The sequence below is a fragment of the Dysidea avara genome, chromosome 8 (assembly GCF_963678975.1).
Source record: "Dysidea avara chromosome 8, odDysAvar1.4, whole genome shotgun sequence".
Lineage (NCBI taxonomy): Eukaryota > Metazoa > Porifera > Demospongiae > Dictyoceratida > Dysideidae > Dysidea > Dysidea avara.
Window position 1 is genome coordinate 1,949,035 of NC_089279.1, and position 16,993 is coordinate 1,966,027.

The following is a 16,993-nucleotide window of genomic DNA, read 5'->3' on the forward strand; positions in this document are numbered from 1 at the left end:
GTTAGATGCGTTAATTTAGATGTAGTTGCCACTTGATAGTCCATAAATAGATGTTATCAAGATCTTGGCATCTTGCATTCTTGCTGCAGTCAGCAGAACTGCTTTATTCTCTATATATACAATGTAACATCTCTGCAAACAGTTTAAAGTGGAGTGGCATACAACATTCTGCAAATCATCTATATAATAATATTATGAACAGAAGAGGGTCTTGACATAGCAGGAATAGCTACCATTGATGATCACTTGTTGGAATCGGCAAGTTAGAAAGATCAAATCCATTGCAGCAACTGGCTGGTGATGCTTAAACAATGAATTTTAAGAAGATGCTCAAGACATGTAGCACCAAGTCGAAAGCTTTGGCAGTTCAAAAAGACACAATGAGTGGTGCTGCTATGTTCTAAACATAAACTTCAGTCATGTATAACAGACAAAAGCAGTGGAACGGTTAGCACAAAATCCAAATTGATTATACTGACTGTTGAAAGAAACTGCTCAGATTTTATTTGAAGCCACTGAAAATCGTGCATGTATTAGCCCTGCCCATTGGTATAATGTACACCCCAAGGGTGGATATTTTCAAACAATTTTTTGACTAGTAAAAATGACCATGACTTTGGAGTGAAATGAGCTGTTGACTTCAAACAAATTTAAAGTCAAATTTTTATTATAATTAGCATCTTTAATTCAGACTATATTCAGTGTAAATTAATTCCCAGGGAGATAAAAACAAAACATGATAAACTTTTTCAGCACAAAAAAAAAAAGCTGCAAAGGTCACTAAATCTGTGAAGGCACTATATCAAATGAATATCATTAAAGGAGTACAATTGTAAAGTTTCATGCTTTTATATAATTTATCACGAATGATGCAGCTGTTGCATGCACTGTGCTGCTCTAGCTACTACTATACTATTTCAAGGTATTCGGTATTGACAACATGGGTCAATGTTTCATCAATTATATACAGTATAGCTAATCGTTGTTAACAATATGTATGTATGTATGTATATATGTAGCTATACATGTCAAGTGTCAAATGAAAAAGAGCTAGGCGGGGGCGGATTAGGGTAGTGCATGGGTGGCTGAGGTACCCCCCTCCAAAATTTTACTATTTGCTAGCTAATAGAAAGAAAGACAGTATACAGGTGCAGTTTCATCTAAAGTATATACATGGGCAAATGTACCATGAAGCCACCTAACTTCAAAGGCAAATTTCAGGGTACATATCTCACTTGCCATGCTACATTTACGTTAAACCATGGTCTTGATATCTGGTGAGGTAACGTTGGTTTGTTTTTATAAGAATCCTGGCAGCATTCAATTGTGAGAGTTTATTATTGCTCACGTGATGAAAACCATGAAGCTGATTTTCCATCCTACAGCACTCAGACGGAGGCGATTCGACTCCCTTACCACCCTATGAGTTGACAAACAAAAGTTCAAGGTGATAACTAGTGCCATGGGTAAATTTACACAACGTTAGTTGTTGCTGTCCCATAATCGAATTTCATAAGTTGGTCTATATAATGAATTCGGTGGTCGTTATGATGTTGGTTTGGGTGATTAATCACCCGCAGGCTCTTAGACTGCATTGGCATGGTAAGGTAAATGAGGGTAATTCCGGACACTCTTTAGTAAAATCGCTCTAACACTGCACTCACAACGAGTTAAGACAAACTCTAGGAATCGTTTTAAAGTCTATCTTATGGTGCATCTGCAGTACAAATTTCGTTTCGATACAATCAATTGCTGAGGAGTTATGAGTTGAAATTTAACAGCGTGTAAAAATGCAACATGCGGCTAATTCCAGACACTTCGAATAACAAGCAAGTAGCACCTTCCACAGATTATACCAATCCTCTTTGAAGTATGGAGACTGAAGTACCACTCATCTGCAGCTTATAAATCAATAAGAAAGTCCATACCCTTTGGGAGAAAGCAGCAGTGCATATTTTTAAAAATTTATGTAGTTCGCGAATATTTTCTTTGTATTTCAACTGAGCAGCTGCTGCAAAATCAACTGCCACTCCGCCTGTGTTGCATGGATTCTTATGAATTTTAGTATGCAATTAGCCGAGAGTATGATCTTTATATAAATCTTGAAAATCGAAAATATGAGCTTGGGCTGCCTGGTTAGATAAATATTTTCTAAGTTTTTGAACAAAATTACCCATGATTGCGCTACAAATACGTGTCAAACTTCAAGGGACGTGGAATAACGGATTCGCTTCAATTTTGGTTTGTAGATAGGCCATAGGACACTGCATTAGCAAACCAAATTATAGGCCCAGGGATTCTACCATTGTTGAGAACTATCTAAGTGTCCGGAATTAGCCGCTGAACCCGCACTTACCTTACATAATTATGTATCACATGCCCTCGTGATTTGCCTGATATGTACTAGTGTTGGGTGATATCAGGAATTTTAAAATGATACAATACTAAAAAGTATGAGCAATAATACTTTTTGATACGATATGTATAAAAACAACACTAATGTTACATGTGCGAGTTGTTGTTCAAAAAGATGAACATGTTTTGGCTTCAGTCTATTTCTTCTTTGAGAAATAACTTGCCCGGCCTTGCTAAATTTTCGCTCAGAAGGTACAGATGTTCCAGGAATTGCAAGATACTTCTTAGCTAATCTGGAAGCATGTGGATAAGATTCCACCAATTTAAAGGATCGTCTTTTCTTTCAATAATGTTCAGTCGTAGATACTGTTGCATTTGTATTGTCAGTTCTGAGCTGAGCGAGGTTCTTGTAGAAGCTTGTGCTACTTGTTGATCAAAAAAATCCCACAATCCGCTTTCATCAGTAGGTGATGCGTCTTTAACAATGACTTCGACTTCTGTGCTGTCAGTTGAATCACTATCATCCAGTCTTAGTGATGCAGCTATTTCACGAACAATATACTGTGTGACCTTTGCTGCATTTCCAAAATCTGAAAATGCTATCTTTTTAAATCTAGGATCTAACAGTGTTGGAGCAGTTAGACTGAGCTAGTAACATGTTATCTTCTATATTCAAGAACTTTCTATTCATTTTTTGTAACAGGTTGTCTTTAAGGTTCTGTAACAACGTGTTGGATTATTTTAGAATGATCACGTGTTCAAACACGTGCCATATTATACAAAGATCACGTGCGTATCTAATTACATTACATCTCCCATTATTACAAAAAGAAGTGTGCTATGGGATACAATTTAAATCTGTTATAGTGCTCTGATCAAATTTAAGTGAAGCTGTACAGTGTGTATAATGTGTACAAGTCACAGTTATGAGTATTCATCAGCGTACCGAACTGGTGCTCTGATAGTTCGTTGGGAACGTCTGATGGTCGGAACTGGTGTAACAAGTGGAGTAGATTCACGATTATCACTATTGTCTCTGATCGGCTCATTTGAATTATCATCATATGATTCATCATCTAGAAAGTCCTCAACACTTTGGTTATCACCTGTACTACCTGTCACCTTTCGCAGATGCTTTCTGTTTCTACGATAGCGTTGCCCTTGTGGTGTCACAATATCATAGGAACGAGGACCGGACTGGCTGACACTGGTCACTTTGGCTGGCCTCCATTTACCATCTTTTGTTGCCATCATCACTGAGTCTCCCTGAGTGAGGGTTTTCATTGGTTTAGCATTTCTGTCATAGTACAGTTTTTGCTTGCTTCGCTGTTTTTGAAGCTCTTCTTACACTGCTTTTGGGTTGATTGTTTTTGGTTTTAGCAAAGCACTGGAAATGGGTAAAAGAGTTTTTGTTCTTCTGCCCATGAGACGCTGGGCTGGAGAGCCAATGGAATCTGACCGAAACTGGGGGCCATTGTCAGATATCAAAACATCTGGTATTCCGTGGCGGGAAAACTGAGACTTACAGTAGTTGATAACTTGATTGGCTGTCAGGTGTGTAAGGAGGTCAAGTTCATCAAATCCTGAGTAGTAATCTACTATCACGAGGTATTGTTTTCCTTGTAGTTCAAATATGTCAACACCAAGTTTAGACCATGGCCGATCTGGAACTGAATGTGGGATCAATGGTTCTTTCTGGATTTTTCTTTGATAGGTGTTACAGATTCCACAAGTTGAAACGACATCTTGAATTTGAGATGACATTCCTGGCCAGTACAAAATGTCTCTTGCTCGGCTTAAACTTCTGGTGATGCCCAAGTGTGAGCCATGAATCAACTTCAACATTTCAGATTGCATAGTCTTAGGGGATTATGATTTTTTCACCTTTGAACAGAATTCCATCACTGAATGATATCTCATATCAGAATGACCAGTATGGTAGGCACTGACTTGGCACCTTTGACTTGTGATCTGGCCAACCTTTCTCAGTTAGCTGCATTAGCTGCTGTAAATCAGAGTCGGATTGAGTCAGTGACTGGAGTTGATTTAGTTTAGATTTTGATATCGGCAGTGTTGATATTACATTTACTTCAAACTCAAACGATGTGCAGCAGTCAGACTGATCTGTCAAATAAGCTCTTGATAGAGTGTCTGCAATAACCAGCTGTTTTCCAGGGCGGTATACAAGGTCAACTGAGTACTTTTGTATGAACATGATCATCTTTTGGAGTCTAGCTGGTGCTTGATAGAGTGGCTTCTTGAAAATGGCTTCTAAAGGCTTGTGGTCAGTCTCCACTTCAATAGTAGGCATGCCAAGTATGTATTCATGAAATCTGGTGCACCCAAATGCTATAGTGAGCATTTCTTTTTCAATTTGGGCATAATGTTGCTGGCATGTAGTGAGGGCTCTGGAAGCGTAAGCAATGGGTGATTATCCTGTATGAGGACTGCTCCCAAACCTTTAGAACTAGCATCAACGGACAACTTTGTAGGCTTACTAGGGTTGAAGTACTTTAGCACGGGAGCTTTGGTGATCAGTTCCTTCAAGGATGTAAAACTGTTTGCCTGTTCAGCTTGTCAGTGTCATTCCACGTTCTTTTCTAAGAGAGTTCGTAGCGGTGAAGTTATATGAGATAAATTAGGTATAAAGTGGGCAGAGCAGCACATTCTGCCCAATCCTGCAACAGCTATACTATTAAACAAGCACAACTTGTCTTGTAACAATACATACATTACCAGTGTATAGCTCAGTACCATTAGCTATAGCTAGTTATGCTGTACTAACCTTTACCATATTTGTAGTATTTCCACAAGTAGACACCCTGTCTTCGCACTTGTTACATATTGCCTCCTTGTCCACTGAATGTGTTGCTGACTCTCTGAAATAAGACCACACTAAAACTTCGTTTCTTGGTAGAGGTAAAGCGTGCTGAGGTAGAGTCACTACTAGAGTGTGCCGCAGCTGTGTCACTAGATATGACCATTAACTCAGATTGCTCCTCAGGCTGTTCTGCCATACTTGATATCCTGTAAGAATCTTGACAAGAACCGCTAATCTGGCATGGCTACCCCTTAAGCTTCCTTTGCAATGGAGCAGATGCCGCTGCACTAAACAATAACAGCAAAGTAAAACCTCAAGTGCGCCTCGAACCATAAAATAGCTGCTTGAAAACCAGCACCAGCAAAAGTAAAACACTGTAAGCAATGAAAAAAACAAAGCACAAAAGTAGTGAAAGCATCGAACCACTGTGCCCAGCTGCACCAATTATTGGATTTATTAGTGCAATGCGCATTAAATACAGATCATGTGAGATATCGTATCGACATATCAAATTTTTATTTTAAATTTATTGATACTTTTCGATATCAGCAAATATCAAATGATATTGATACAGTATCGATATATCGCCCAACACTAGTATGTATCCCCACACTCTTGGGCCTGACAGCCCTCAAGCTTGGGTGTACATATCAGGCAAATCACTTGAGTACATGGTACAATTATTACTTAAAAGATGAAAATAGTGGAAAGAGAAGAACTAATCCCTTCTAGGAATCAACAAGATAAGATCAAGTTTATATTTCAGTGGTAAAACTGCTAATAAGCTGCTAAACATTGAAATACTCTAATAGAACAAGTCAACTAATCTCCATGATTAAAAAAAATTCTGTAAACTATAAGACCAACTCCCCCAACTTTGAATACAAACCATACTACAGCATTTATGGTGTGCCCTCTATATGAATTTAAAGGTAGTTATAATGATTTCACTTTGGCTCACGATAAGGTTCAGTCAATATCATTGCCAAATTTGATCTAATGCAGAAAACTAAATTTACAAAAATTTTCTATGAGGGGATATACCCCCAGACCCCATAGATTAAGCATGCTCTGCACACTGTAATACTAGTTGTATACCAATTGCCACATTTTTAGCTTCCACAATAGTTGCCCCCCCTTGGGAAATCCTACCCTGCTAGGGACTTATAAATACCAAGGAGAACTGGTGATTAAATTATAAGGATGCTTTCACAAACTTCATGTTTGGGTTTCTCTTTTGTAACAAAAACATGTTTTTGTAAAGTTTAAATGGAGCTATATACAACATCTAGGGGCTGCGTCCCCAGATCCCTACTACCAGTAGTGTAGTAGATATGTGAAAAAGATGTTCACTTCTGGCAGAAAGCACAAAATTTGGTATTTTGGTGCTTTAGAACATGTAGATTCCAAATAGAGGAACCACTTCATCAGAACATGGTTTCCTGCTCAAAATGGAAATTTTAGTGATTTTTAGGTAAAAACTGGCTAATTTGTGATTTCTGCACATTGTCATTCTGCTGATTGGACATTGCAGCAGCTAAATGACTACTCCTGCTCAGTAACTGTACACTTTTCATGTTTATATATGTGGTCCAACTGCTGAGCAGATTTGAGTCTTTTGTCCAAGGTGAATTTTGGGTGTACACAGCCTTATTCCATCTACACAGTCAAGCATTCACTGTATACAAGGATAATTTATAGAGATTTTTTGATGAGTGGTGTGCAGACATGGAAAGTAACCACACACAATTATTTTACAGGAGCAAAACTCTGAAGTTAGAAGTCTTCTTCCTCTAATCTATGTGATCGCAATGAGATGGCTACTTCTCAATGTACTTGGAAGCACTGAGTGGCATCATTCCTTGAAGGATCACTTTCATTATGTACAGTGGCTTTTAGTACATGTAAGGGACCTCATACAGCTGGAATGTGAATGTTCCACAGTTTGGAATCTGTTCCTTAAGGGGCACTTCGTCACTCAGAAAACCTTGCACAAATTCTCCATGATGGCTCACGATCAGATTCATGAACAGTTGAATGCCATTGTGAAGGGTGATGGTGGAATAATAGGAATCACTGAGAATGAATCAGCTATGCGACGCTGAATGATTGCTGGTACAGATATGGATAAGATAGTAAGTCATGAGGTCAGCACAAAGCAGTCTGGAAAACCAAAGTGCAGTCATCATGCAAGTACACAGAACAAATTTGCAAGGAATGTGAAGAATGTGGTAGAAAGCTTCAATGAAATGGAAATTCTTTTACAGAAACAAGCTCAGATTTATTTGCTGTTGAGCTGAAGATCTGGAAAAAGTTCAGTACAAGGCTTGTGTTGATGACCGCATGATCAACATGACTAAATCAATCCATGACATTATACCAAAGAACAATCTAACCCTATTCAAATCAGGGTGAGGAAAGAGATCATTCAAAACAAAAGCTCCAGCATGAAGAATGACTTGGAATTGTTTTCGAGAATGTACATTTCTTGTCAGAGGGGGATGGATGCATTTTTGAGCATGAAGACCAAGATCAATAATACATTTGTCTTCCATAGACAGGTGATAGACTTGAATGTTGGTGGCACACATCACCCAACCTCACGTTCCACACTGACCAAGTATCCTGAGTCAATGTTGGGAGTGATGTTTAGTGGTAGACATGATTTAGAAACCATGAAGTGTACTGATGGTAGTTTCTTCATTGATAGAGATGCAGCTCGCTTCAAGTACATCACTAAATTATTTACATGATGAAGAAGAGGTGGCCCGGTCCTTTCCCAAATCGGCTGACATTTTGTTGAGTTTGTTTCATGATGCAGAATATTATCAATTGGATGGTCTTTTCACTGTACTAAAACCTCTAGTACGTGAAGTTGATATCGTGTCTCAACTTGAAATTGCACCAAATTTCAAACCTAGATCTGGCAATTATACATCAGATAATGTTCCTCCTCCTAAAGGAAAAGATTACGCAGGCTCTCATTGGTTTAATCAGTACAAACTGTTTCGTACAAACACAAGAATTTGAGAGGATTATCATTCAACGGCATCAGATTTAATCATCCATTATCATTTCTTAATTGTAATCTTACTGATGCTTCTTTCATGTCTTGTTCTTTTGGATCACATGTCACCTTTGAACATTGTATTCTTGATAATGCTACCTTTTCTGAAGTTGAAGGACTAGTGACAAATGTCAGCTTTACTGACTGTAATACTGACGAGACTAGATTTGGGGAATATGGCTAAATTTAATTAACTTTCTTTGCTGTTCTAGCATGTTGTGTTAAAGTACATAATTATTAACCATATGCAAGGAAATTTGACAAATCGGTTTAATTTGTTGAATTTAAATTCATCAAATGTTTATAAGCGCCCTTAAAAGTACAGGTTTTGCCTACAATTTCTTGATTTTCATCAACATTATTCGTCAAATCTGCTGAAGTCTGAATTCGTCAAATTTTTCTTACATCAAAATTACCTTGCGTATGGTAGGCTATCTCAAACACTAATTAATCATATACTGGATCCAGTTGAACTCACATGCGTATGGAATAACATATAGTGCTGGTCACTGTAAAGCATTAATACAATACAATACAATATCATGTATAAATCTTGAGGGATATGAGAACAAGGTGTCCTCAGTAGAATTGCTAGAGCTGGAATATCTTATGTTTCAAACTCCATTGTGTAATTCATTACCCCTCATTCTGCTTGAAAACCACTTTACCGGAAGCCATGGATTGGATAATAAAATTATTACATCACTACTTGAGTACTATGGAACTTTATTGAAAATGCTAGTATTTGGGCTATGCATGCTTACAAATATGTGAAACTAGTTTCATTAATACAGTTATGGTCTAGGGATAACTGACAGAGCCTTGCTCATAACTTGCATGGGTGCACTCAGTGAGATAACGACTTCTTTATTAACCTATTATAGCATATTGTGGGACACTCAAATGCCATTCTACATCACTAAGGCAACCATTGGACATATAGTAGCAGTATAGTCAGTGCTTGCTATCCTGGCCTATAGATCAGTAACTTTCAATAAACTTCAACCTACAGTATATAACTATTGAAACTCGTATTGCATAGCATTGCCACAGGATAGCAGTTCAAACTGAGGTCGATTGTAACAATAAGGTATACTATCTAGTAACAAAATTGGAGTACACATCCTTTATTGTTAAGTCTTGATTCTGGTCACTTCACCTTGTGTAGGATTGGATCTGATACATTGGGATATTTTAAGCAAGTGCTTCTGTAACTAACGCACTTATTCTTCACTGCAACTTGTGCTAACTTATTGCAGAAGCCGAATTTTCGCCTATGAACATGTTATATAGTGTCACTCTGTTTGTGTCAATATACTATATTAGGAATAATTGTAAGAAATGTTACTAACCTGGGAGCATACTGGGAACACTGAAGAGTATCATAGACAAAATTGTGGGGAATTCCTGTAAACATTTAAGGTAAAATTTTAAAATATATTTGACTCAGACCTAGCTATTAGGTGGATTACGAATAACTGCTAAGCTCATCTGGTAAATTACAGTACATAATAAATAGTACACTACTATATGCATCTAATGCTTTCAGAAATCTCTCATATTATTTCACCCCTTATGCTTTTTAGAATCCCCAGTAACTAGCTATACTTGTATGATACCTACAATGTTCACTGTGTTATGTTATATGCATACCTCACATTAAATTTTCACCTAGTCACAACATTATACCATTGTGAGAGATAGCCATACGCTACAAAATAACTCAACCATATTTCCTTGGTTATATAGACATCACACCTTTAATAGTTGCTGCGTTTGAATAGCTAGTGGATGCACTGATTTGTGACTCTAGCCGTGACATTTAACCATGTAAATACAGTATTTTATTGCAATAAAACTAGAGGGTACACAAGACATACTGACTACATCCTTGTTCCATGGTAACATGATGCTGTATATATGATGAATGCATCCGAGGATCTTTACAGGTATGTGTAAGGCTTTGAATATTTATCATACATAATAATAATACAGTACACAGGTTACAAAGGAATGTAATAATGCTTGTTACACAGCCTTGGTAAGTTCATGATAAATAATTATTACAGTTCATAAGTGGCAACTAGACCAGCTAATATGGTTATCAGTACTAACAGTGGAGTAGTAACCTGTGTGGTGTGCAATATTAAGAGATAATATTGTAAAGATTTTTAGTCAACTCACCATCTCAACCGTTCCTGACCCCAAATCAGATGTTGAGTTAACTTCAATCTTCCATCCCAGGTGGAAATGGAAAGCACACTGCAATATAATGATATCATAGTGTATACAAGTCACACACATACGCTGACAAGCTCAGTTTTAGCATGCCCAAAATGTGACAGGGATATGTGGGAACATACTGATGTGTTATGTGTACTATTAAGTTCTTATTAATCGCAATTGCTTGTTTTGAGGAAAAGGACATGTGCCTACCTCAATATAATATATACACCTATTGACATCATTCACACTTTGTACCGCACATGATTAGTGCCTTGGGTGCTACTACATTACAATCTGAGAGCAAAAATTGCTGTTCTACATGAGCATTTTAAAGCATAAAAAGTTGACCTAAAGTCATATAGTGACTATGCACCAAAATATATAGTTCAAGTTGTTATGTTACCCAACTGAGTATTCGGTCGTTGGCCATAGCAGGTACTGATTATAACAATAATTTCTATCAGTGATAATGGTGCCTACTTCATGACATAGCAGAGCACACATCTATCTGTCCTATGTTGATTTTCATCAAAATTGTGATTGTTTTTTCTTAGGCTGGTCCACTGGATGTATCAGACATTGTCTGTTTGTCTAGTTATAATCATGAGAGAAAAAATTGCAAGATAGCACGTTTTGTGTGAATTATGTCCATTAAGCTAGCTGAGTCTAAAGACAGTAGTCGACATCTGTAAATTTACAATATTTAAACAGCACATAACATATATGTAGAAGTGAGTATTGAGTCTCTAACACTGATTATTAGCAGTAGATAAGCTGGATAGGAGGTATGTATGCATGAAACAGGTTTAACCAGTTTTACCTGATAATAGACTAGATCAGGAGTGTTATCATCTGGGGTCCATGTTAATGTGGCTGCTTCACTCTCATCTCCCTCACAAGACACAGTCAAAGTGTTCAGATAGTCCTCCAGGCTACTGCTACAACTAGTAGCCACATCACCAGATGATGAGGACTCCACATGTTGACAATGTCTACCAGCTGATAAGAGTGTACACAATCATACAACAAGACATACTGTAGACACACTATTCATTGGTTGTCCTTGTAAAGTAGTCAGGCCTGACCGTGTTGTCTAGCATGACACATAAACTTAAGATCCTCAGTTATCCGACCCTCGTTTATCTAAAATTGGAAATAACTGTTCTACTAAAGAATTTTGAGTACAGGTTATGTTCTATCAGCAGATTTCAACACAGCTGTGTACATAAATGTATGGCCTTCAGCTTTCTGAACAATTCACTTATCTGAACACTTTTCCCATTGCCTGAGACACATTGGGGTTTGGATAACCAAGGATCTACTATACTAGTTTTGTCATCCACTAATTCTTCAGCGCAATGCAGGCAGGCAGATACTCTATTAGCTAGCTGGATAGCTTTACGTGACTAGGAATACAACTCACTTAGCCTGCTCCTCAACTGCCAATGGTAAATTGATGCAGTAAGCAAACCGGTCACACAGGCAGGAAAGCCACTCACCTCTATAGTACGTTCGCGTTGAGCTGAATCCTAGGTTGTTGATTAAGAAGCCATACAAGATCAAAGGCTTTAAACATAATGTTTATGACGCATTTATTCGTAAGCCCATGTTACGGGCGCGCACTTAATTGTTGTGAATATGGCGTCCAGTGCACCGTCAGCGAGTGCGGAGCGAACCCCCCTTGGAAAGAAGTTAAACAGCCAAGCGAAGTATCTACTTATGAAACTATGGGAGTACTTTAAGCAAGAAGCGAAGAAATGTAAAATTTCTATCAACATCACGGAGAGAATCTCGAAGGCCACCGGTATTGTATGTAATGTCTTCTTTGCTGGGTTTTGGCATACATTACGCCACGCAGGAATTTCAAGGACATCTATTAGAATGGAGCACCGCAAGAAAGGTGGTTTATTTACGCCAAGAAAAAGGTACAAAATGCACTTTGCACAAGCCCGCTCAATTGTAATCGTCAGGTACAAATGTTCACGAGTCCACATGTTGATGCAGACAGTTTTGACCCAGATACTGTCAGACAAGATCCATTCATTGTACGGAAGGAAGGAAATGTATTGCTCTCAAAGATTTTGGTAAGTTAAATTTTGAAACCTGGAACTTTGTCACGTACTCCGTCTTAGGCCAAACTTAAGAATGATGGTGTTTTCTTTGGGGGTAGAACATTGCTTTAAAGAGTGTTGAGTGATATGGGATTTAAGTACAAGACGATTAATGACAAGAGGTTAGAATTGAAACTGTTTGTGCTTTAATGTCACTACACGTATATGCAGGGTATGCTATGAGCAGCCCTGCACAGTCCATCAGTATCATAAATATTAAAGACGAACGAGGTGCAAAAGAACTGAAGGAAGACCAGTTGTGTATTTGGATGAGACTTGGGTAATGAAAAACTTCTAGAGCAATTCCTCATCCAAATCAGCAGTGATAGTGAAGATGGTGATGGTGGTATTAATGAATCTTCCACTAGCAGCAACGGGACCAAGTCTTCTTCTGGGCTTACTTCAGCTGATGTAAGATTGTTTGATATTTGCAGCATTGGTGCTACAACTTGATTTTGTTCCCCAGGAGTCATCGGGTAGCTGGGATTAAACTCTGTGAAGTACATGAAAATACAGATGAAGTGTGTGTGCACTTTAATAAAAAAATACCATTGCTTTATTGTGCTAGCAGAAGTTGAACATACCATCCCTTGTATATGAAATCAGTGCAGGGGTGTTTGGAAGTCACTACAGGTACTATCAGCCCAAATTCATACAAACAGTATTATTTCATTTGTTGAAAATTTTAGAGTTTTTTGGGAATGTAACTTCAAAAACAAAATGCTGGCTGTAAAAGCTGTGTACATGTGTGGCGAAGTGATGAGAAAAGGATTAAAATGACAAATTGACTAAATGGGAACAAAAGACGATAGTCAGCTGTGGTGAATGTGAAATAAAATACATGTTGTTTGGCTCACTTGCAGGAACACCAATGCTGAATAACAGATTTTGAGCTGTTATAATTTGGTTTTTTTCTCTTTTGAGGCTGAAGAAGTTTTTTATCTGAATATAAGCAGGCCACTTATCTTCTAAATAGTACAACAGTGGCCCCAGCTCTTCTACTTATTTTACACACACAAAATCTGTTTTATTTTTCTTGTAAAAGTGTATTACAGCCTCTTTCATAACGGATGGTGAAATCATGCGTGTTGAGGGCGGGTGTGTGACGTCTGGCTTCGCCACAAACATGTGTCAACATGACCATCAAAGGGCCGCGCTTTAGAGGCTTCCCCATTGAAAATGTATGGCGAAACTTTACAGTGTCATAACTGGAGTGTCTTACATTCGAATGAAGCGCTTTTAATATATTTTTAGCGGATCGAGAAGCGCTACGTATCGAGCAATACAGGAGGCCCATGCGATGTAGCAATCGTAAGTTATTAATCGTTTTTGAGGGTTCAGCTCAACGCGAACGTACTATAGTAGCTGACATCAATAAGCAAGTAAGAAACTATGTAAATGGACTGGCATACATGGAAAGGAGAGTGTACAACTCCCATATACCATAACTGTAAACTTATGATTTAGCATATTTGAATAGCTGTACATGTATATAAAGGAGAGCTGATCATTGGAATGTCAATTCAAACACAAATATGACTGTTCTATTAGAGTATTTTATCAAAAGGCGTACGTTTTATTAGAGTAATTGAACAACAATCTGTAGTTTTCAATTCTATGTAAACCTTTGGACGATTGACCATCCAATGTATTATATAATAGCATCAAGAGAACAATAGCATCATTTAATAAATGTACCAGTAGTTGAGCGAGACTAAGTCATTGCTGAACTAGTGAGAACAATAGCATCATTTAATAAATGTACCAGTAGTTGAGCAAGACTAAGTCATCGCTGAACTAGTGTTATTGTTGTGATTGAAGACAAGCACTATAAGTATTCCTAACTGCAGACAGTACCGGTATGTCTACAGTGAGTTTTGGAGGTAATGATAGTAACGAACATCATATATTGGTGCTTCACCAACACCTTATTACATGCACACCATAACAAACATTGTGGGACACTCTACTTTCTATTAACTAGTGAAGATCCCTACTGTGTTACACTCAATGCACAGTAGGAATATTCACTTCTTATTGTTTTACAGTATTTGGACATTACGTACTACTCTGATCCAGCTTGTTTCAGTACTTATTATTGCAGCATTATACACTGTCCCTAATCTAATTTAAAATTCCTATTTTTTCTTATACTTGTTTGTGAAGTTTTTTTGCAAGCTCATGACCACTAAATAGCCTGCTTTTCACAAAACCAGTCACAATATTTTAAAAGAGTTAATCACAGTACTATTATACTACATTATGACTCTTACAATAAAAACTGATCAGTGGGCGTGGCTCTACATAAGCCTGCAGACAATAATGGACTTGGATTCATGCATACCTATGGACTGATGAATAGGCGTGGCTACCATATGTCTACAGACAATAATTTATGTAAATGGGCATGGCTCACAAAAGAAGCAGGGCTACGCTATGACATGTAGTAACACGTCCACATTTAATTTAGCACGTGGGGTCAGACCCAAATAATCTGTAAAGTGGGACCTGGATGACCTGACTCGGTTTTACATTGTTACTAAATAAACTACATTATTGATTTACACATTGCTTTATAGTTTGCCGTGAGTTGCTCTCTCTGATCGATATCAACAGCGAGTCACATATGCGTGTGTTCAAATAGTTTGGGGCAACCGGCAACCATGTGTATTCGAATAGTTTGATGCAATATACACTGGTAGATGGAAGCCACACTGTAGTCTATTAACACTCAGTGGTAGAACCTTGACTGATTGTCATGGTAAAGAAGGATAAAGCGTAAGACAATAGTACAAGCATTGTATGTTTATCAGTGTACCAAAGTTTTTTTTTCTTAAGCAAACTAGAAACATTTCTGCGAAAGAATTAGGGCTGTAGCTGTAGCCAGTTTTCCGCTACACCTGACTGAAGGCACCAGGCAGGCAGTAGAAAATTCCATTAAATAATTTTTTTTTTAAATCTGTAGCAACTTGATAGAAACATTTTGTGTCGATCTGAAGACACTTTTGGGCTTGGTTTTACCCAACCAATGTTGTCATGTTGTTGTGAGGAAAAATCACGGCAGGTTTTTGGCTATATTATATCACAGATCACCCCCACACCTTTGATGTCCCTACTATACAGTACTATCCTACTGTATGATATCATGATATTAATGTAAAAGCCATTGGTATTAAAATAACTGATATTTACCGCAACAAAAGCACCAAATACCCATGGTAGCTCAGCAAGCCTCAGGTACAAATTACCACAAACTTGTTTACATGGTTTGGTTAGCTGACTACGTCAGCACCTGGTTGTATACAATCACTGGACTGGACTAGTGGACTGGACTGGTGGACTGGACTACTGGACTTAGGTATTTTCCCTTTTAAAATCAAATATTTGGGAAACTGGTTGTAAGTATGCTAGTCTCATGTAGTTAGACCACTCCCCCACATTTAAAGAAACTCACACACAAACTAAAGAAAGGTGTGATCATGCCAGACTTGTCAACTTCAGCTATGTATAGAGGTTCTAATAGTTCTTGCACATCAACAAATCTAAAACAGAAGTCACATGCGGTAATTATAGTTTAAAATTCAAATTGAATCAACTTGATTGGTTGAAATCTTGTGCACATGGTTTCACTTGTTGTTGCTGTCGTGCAAAAACTATAGAACCTTTGTATCTGCTATCGAATAGCAAGACAGTTAACTGTCACCACTTAATTTAGCCAACTCCATGACTATAACTTGTAGGATACATGGTTACTACAACACTACATACACATGTGCTGTATGGTTTGTACTTCATGATAAGACGAATGGTAGTCGTACAATAGAGATTATGTCAAGAAAGAGAATTGTACACAATCCTAAGATAAGAGATAGTGCCAAGTAGACAGGTCCACCTGCATATTTTACATTCAATGTAGCAATAGCTACAATCAATTGCCCAAATATGTGCTGAAATGAATAACAAACAAAAAAAACTGAGTCCACCAGTCCAGTCCACTAGTCCAGTCCACTAGTCCAGTCCACTAGTCCAGTCCAGTGATTGTATACAACCTCAGCACCTGCCTACAAACATTGTCACATGTTTGGTTATCTTCTAAATATGGGATGAAACAAGCCCACAGGGAGGTCAGAGTGCCCAGATGGTATAGCAATATTAAAACAGGCAGTGTTAAAAAAACAGGTGCTATTTAAAAAAACAGGCAGTATCAAAACCAGTATGACTTAAATATCGCAGATTACTAACAATACCAGTATATCACCCAGCTCTACTATTATAAGTGACAAAATATGACATCATCATTAGACTAATCACTTACCAGCTAGGGGAGTGTTGGTGTCCACATTATAACCAGCATAGACCGTCTCATTCTTGTAACAAAAAAACAACACAATTATTTGAGAAAGCTGATCACAC

At 37.8% G+C, this 16,993-nt stretch overlaps 1 protein-coding gene and 1 long non-coding RNA gene across 4 annotated transcripts in view; one reads left to right on the plus strand and one right to left on the minus strand.

Annotated features, from left to right (window-relative positions):
* The window catches only part of LOC136265259 (uncharacterized), a 162,033-nt gene extending 148,386 nt beyond the window's left edge, over positions 1-13,647 (plus strand). The window contains exons 1-8 of one of the 3 annotated variants that reach the window (XR_010705456.1): positions 11,986-12,278; positions 12,328-12,394; positions 12,440-12,553; positions 12,602-12,702; positions 12,752-12,991; positions 13,047-13,103; positions 13,152-13,213; positions 13,270-13,647. This is a non-coding gene — a long non-coding RNA (uncharacterized lncRNA). Of the gene's footprint in view, positions 1-11,985; positions 12,395-12,439; positions 12,554-12,601; positions 12,703-12,751; positions 12,992-13,046; positions 13,104-13,151; positions 13,214-13,269 lie in introns of those variants that run through there. The other 2 variants (XR_010705454.1, XR_010705455.1) reach the window with 2 other exon arrangements.
* The window catches only part of LOC136265251 (protein Skeletor, isoforms B/C-like), a 29,597-nt gene continuing 22,803 nt past the window's right edge, over positions 10,200-16,993 (minus strand). Inside the window, exons 11-14 of the mRNA XM_066060110.1 lie at positions 16,896-16,947; positions 11,290-11,468; positions 10,428-10,505; positions 10,200-10,372 (exon numbers count right to left, since the gene is read on the minus strand). Coding sequence (XP_065916182.1) covers positions 10,307-10,372; positions 10,428-10,505; positions 11,290-11,468; positions 16,896-16,947 — 375 coding nt within the window. The 3' untranslated portion in view covers positions 10,200-10,306. The remainder of the gene's footprint in view (positions 10,373-10,427; positions 10,506-11,289; positions 11,469-16,895; positions 16,948-16,993) is intronic.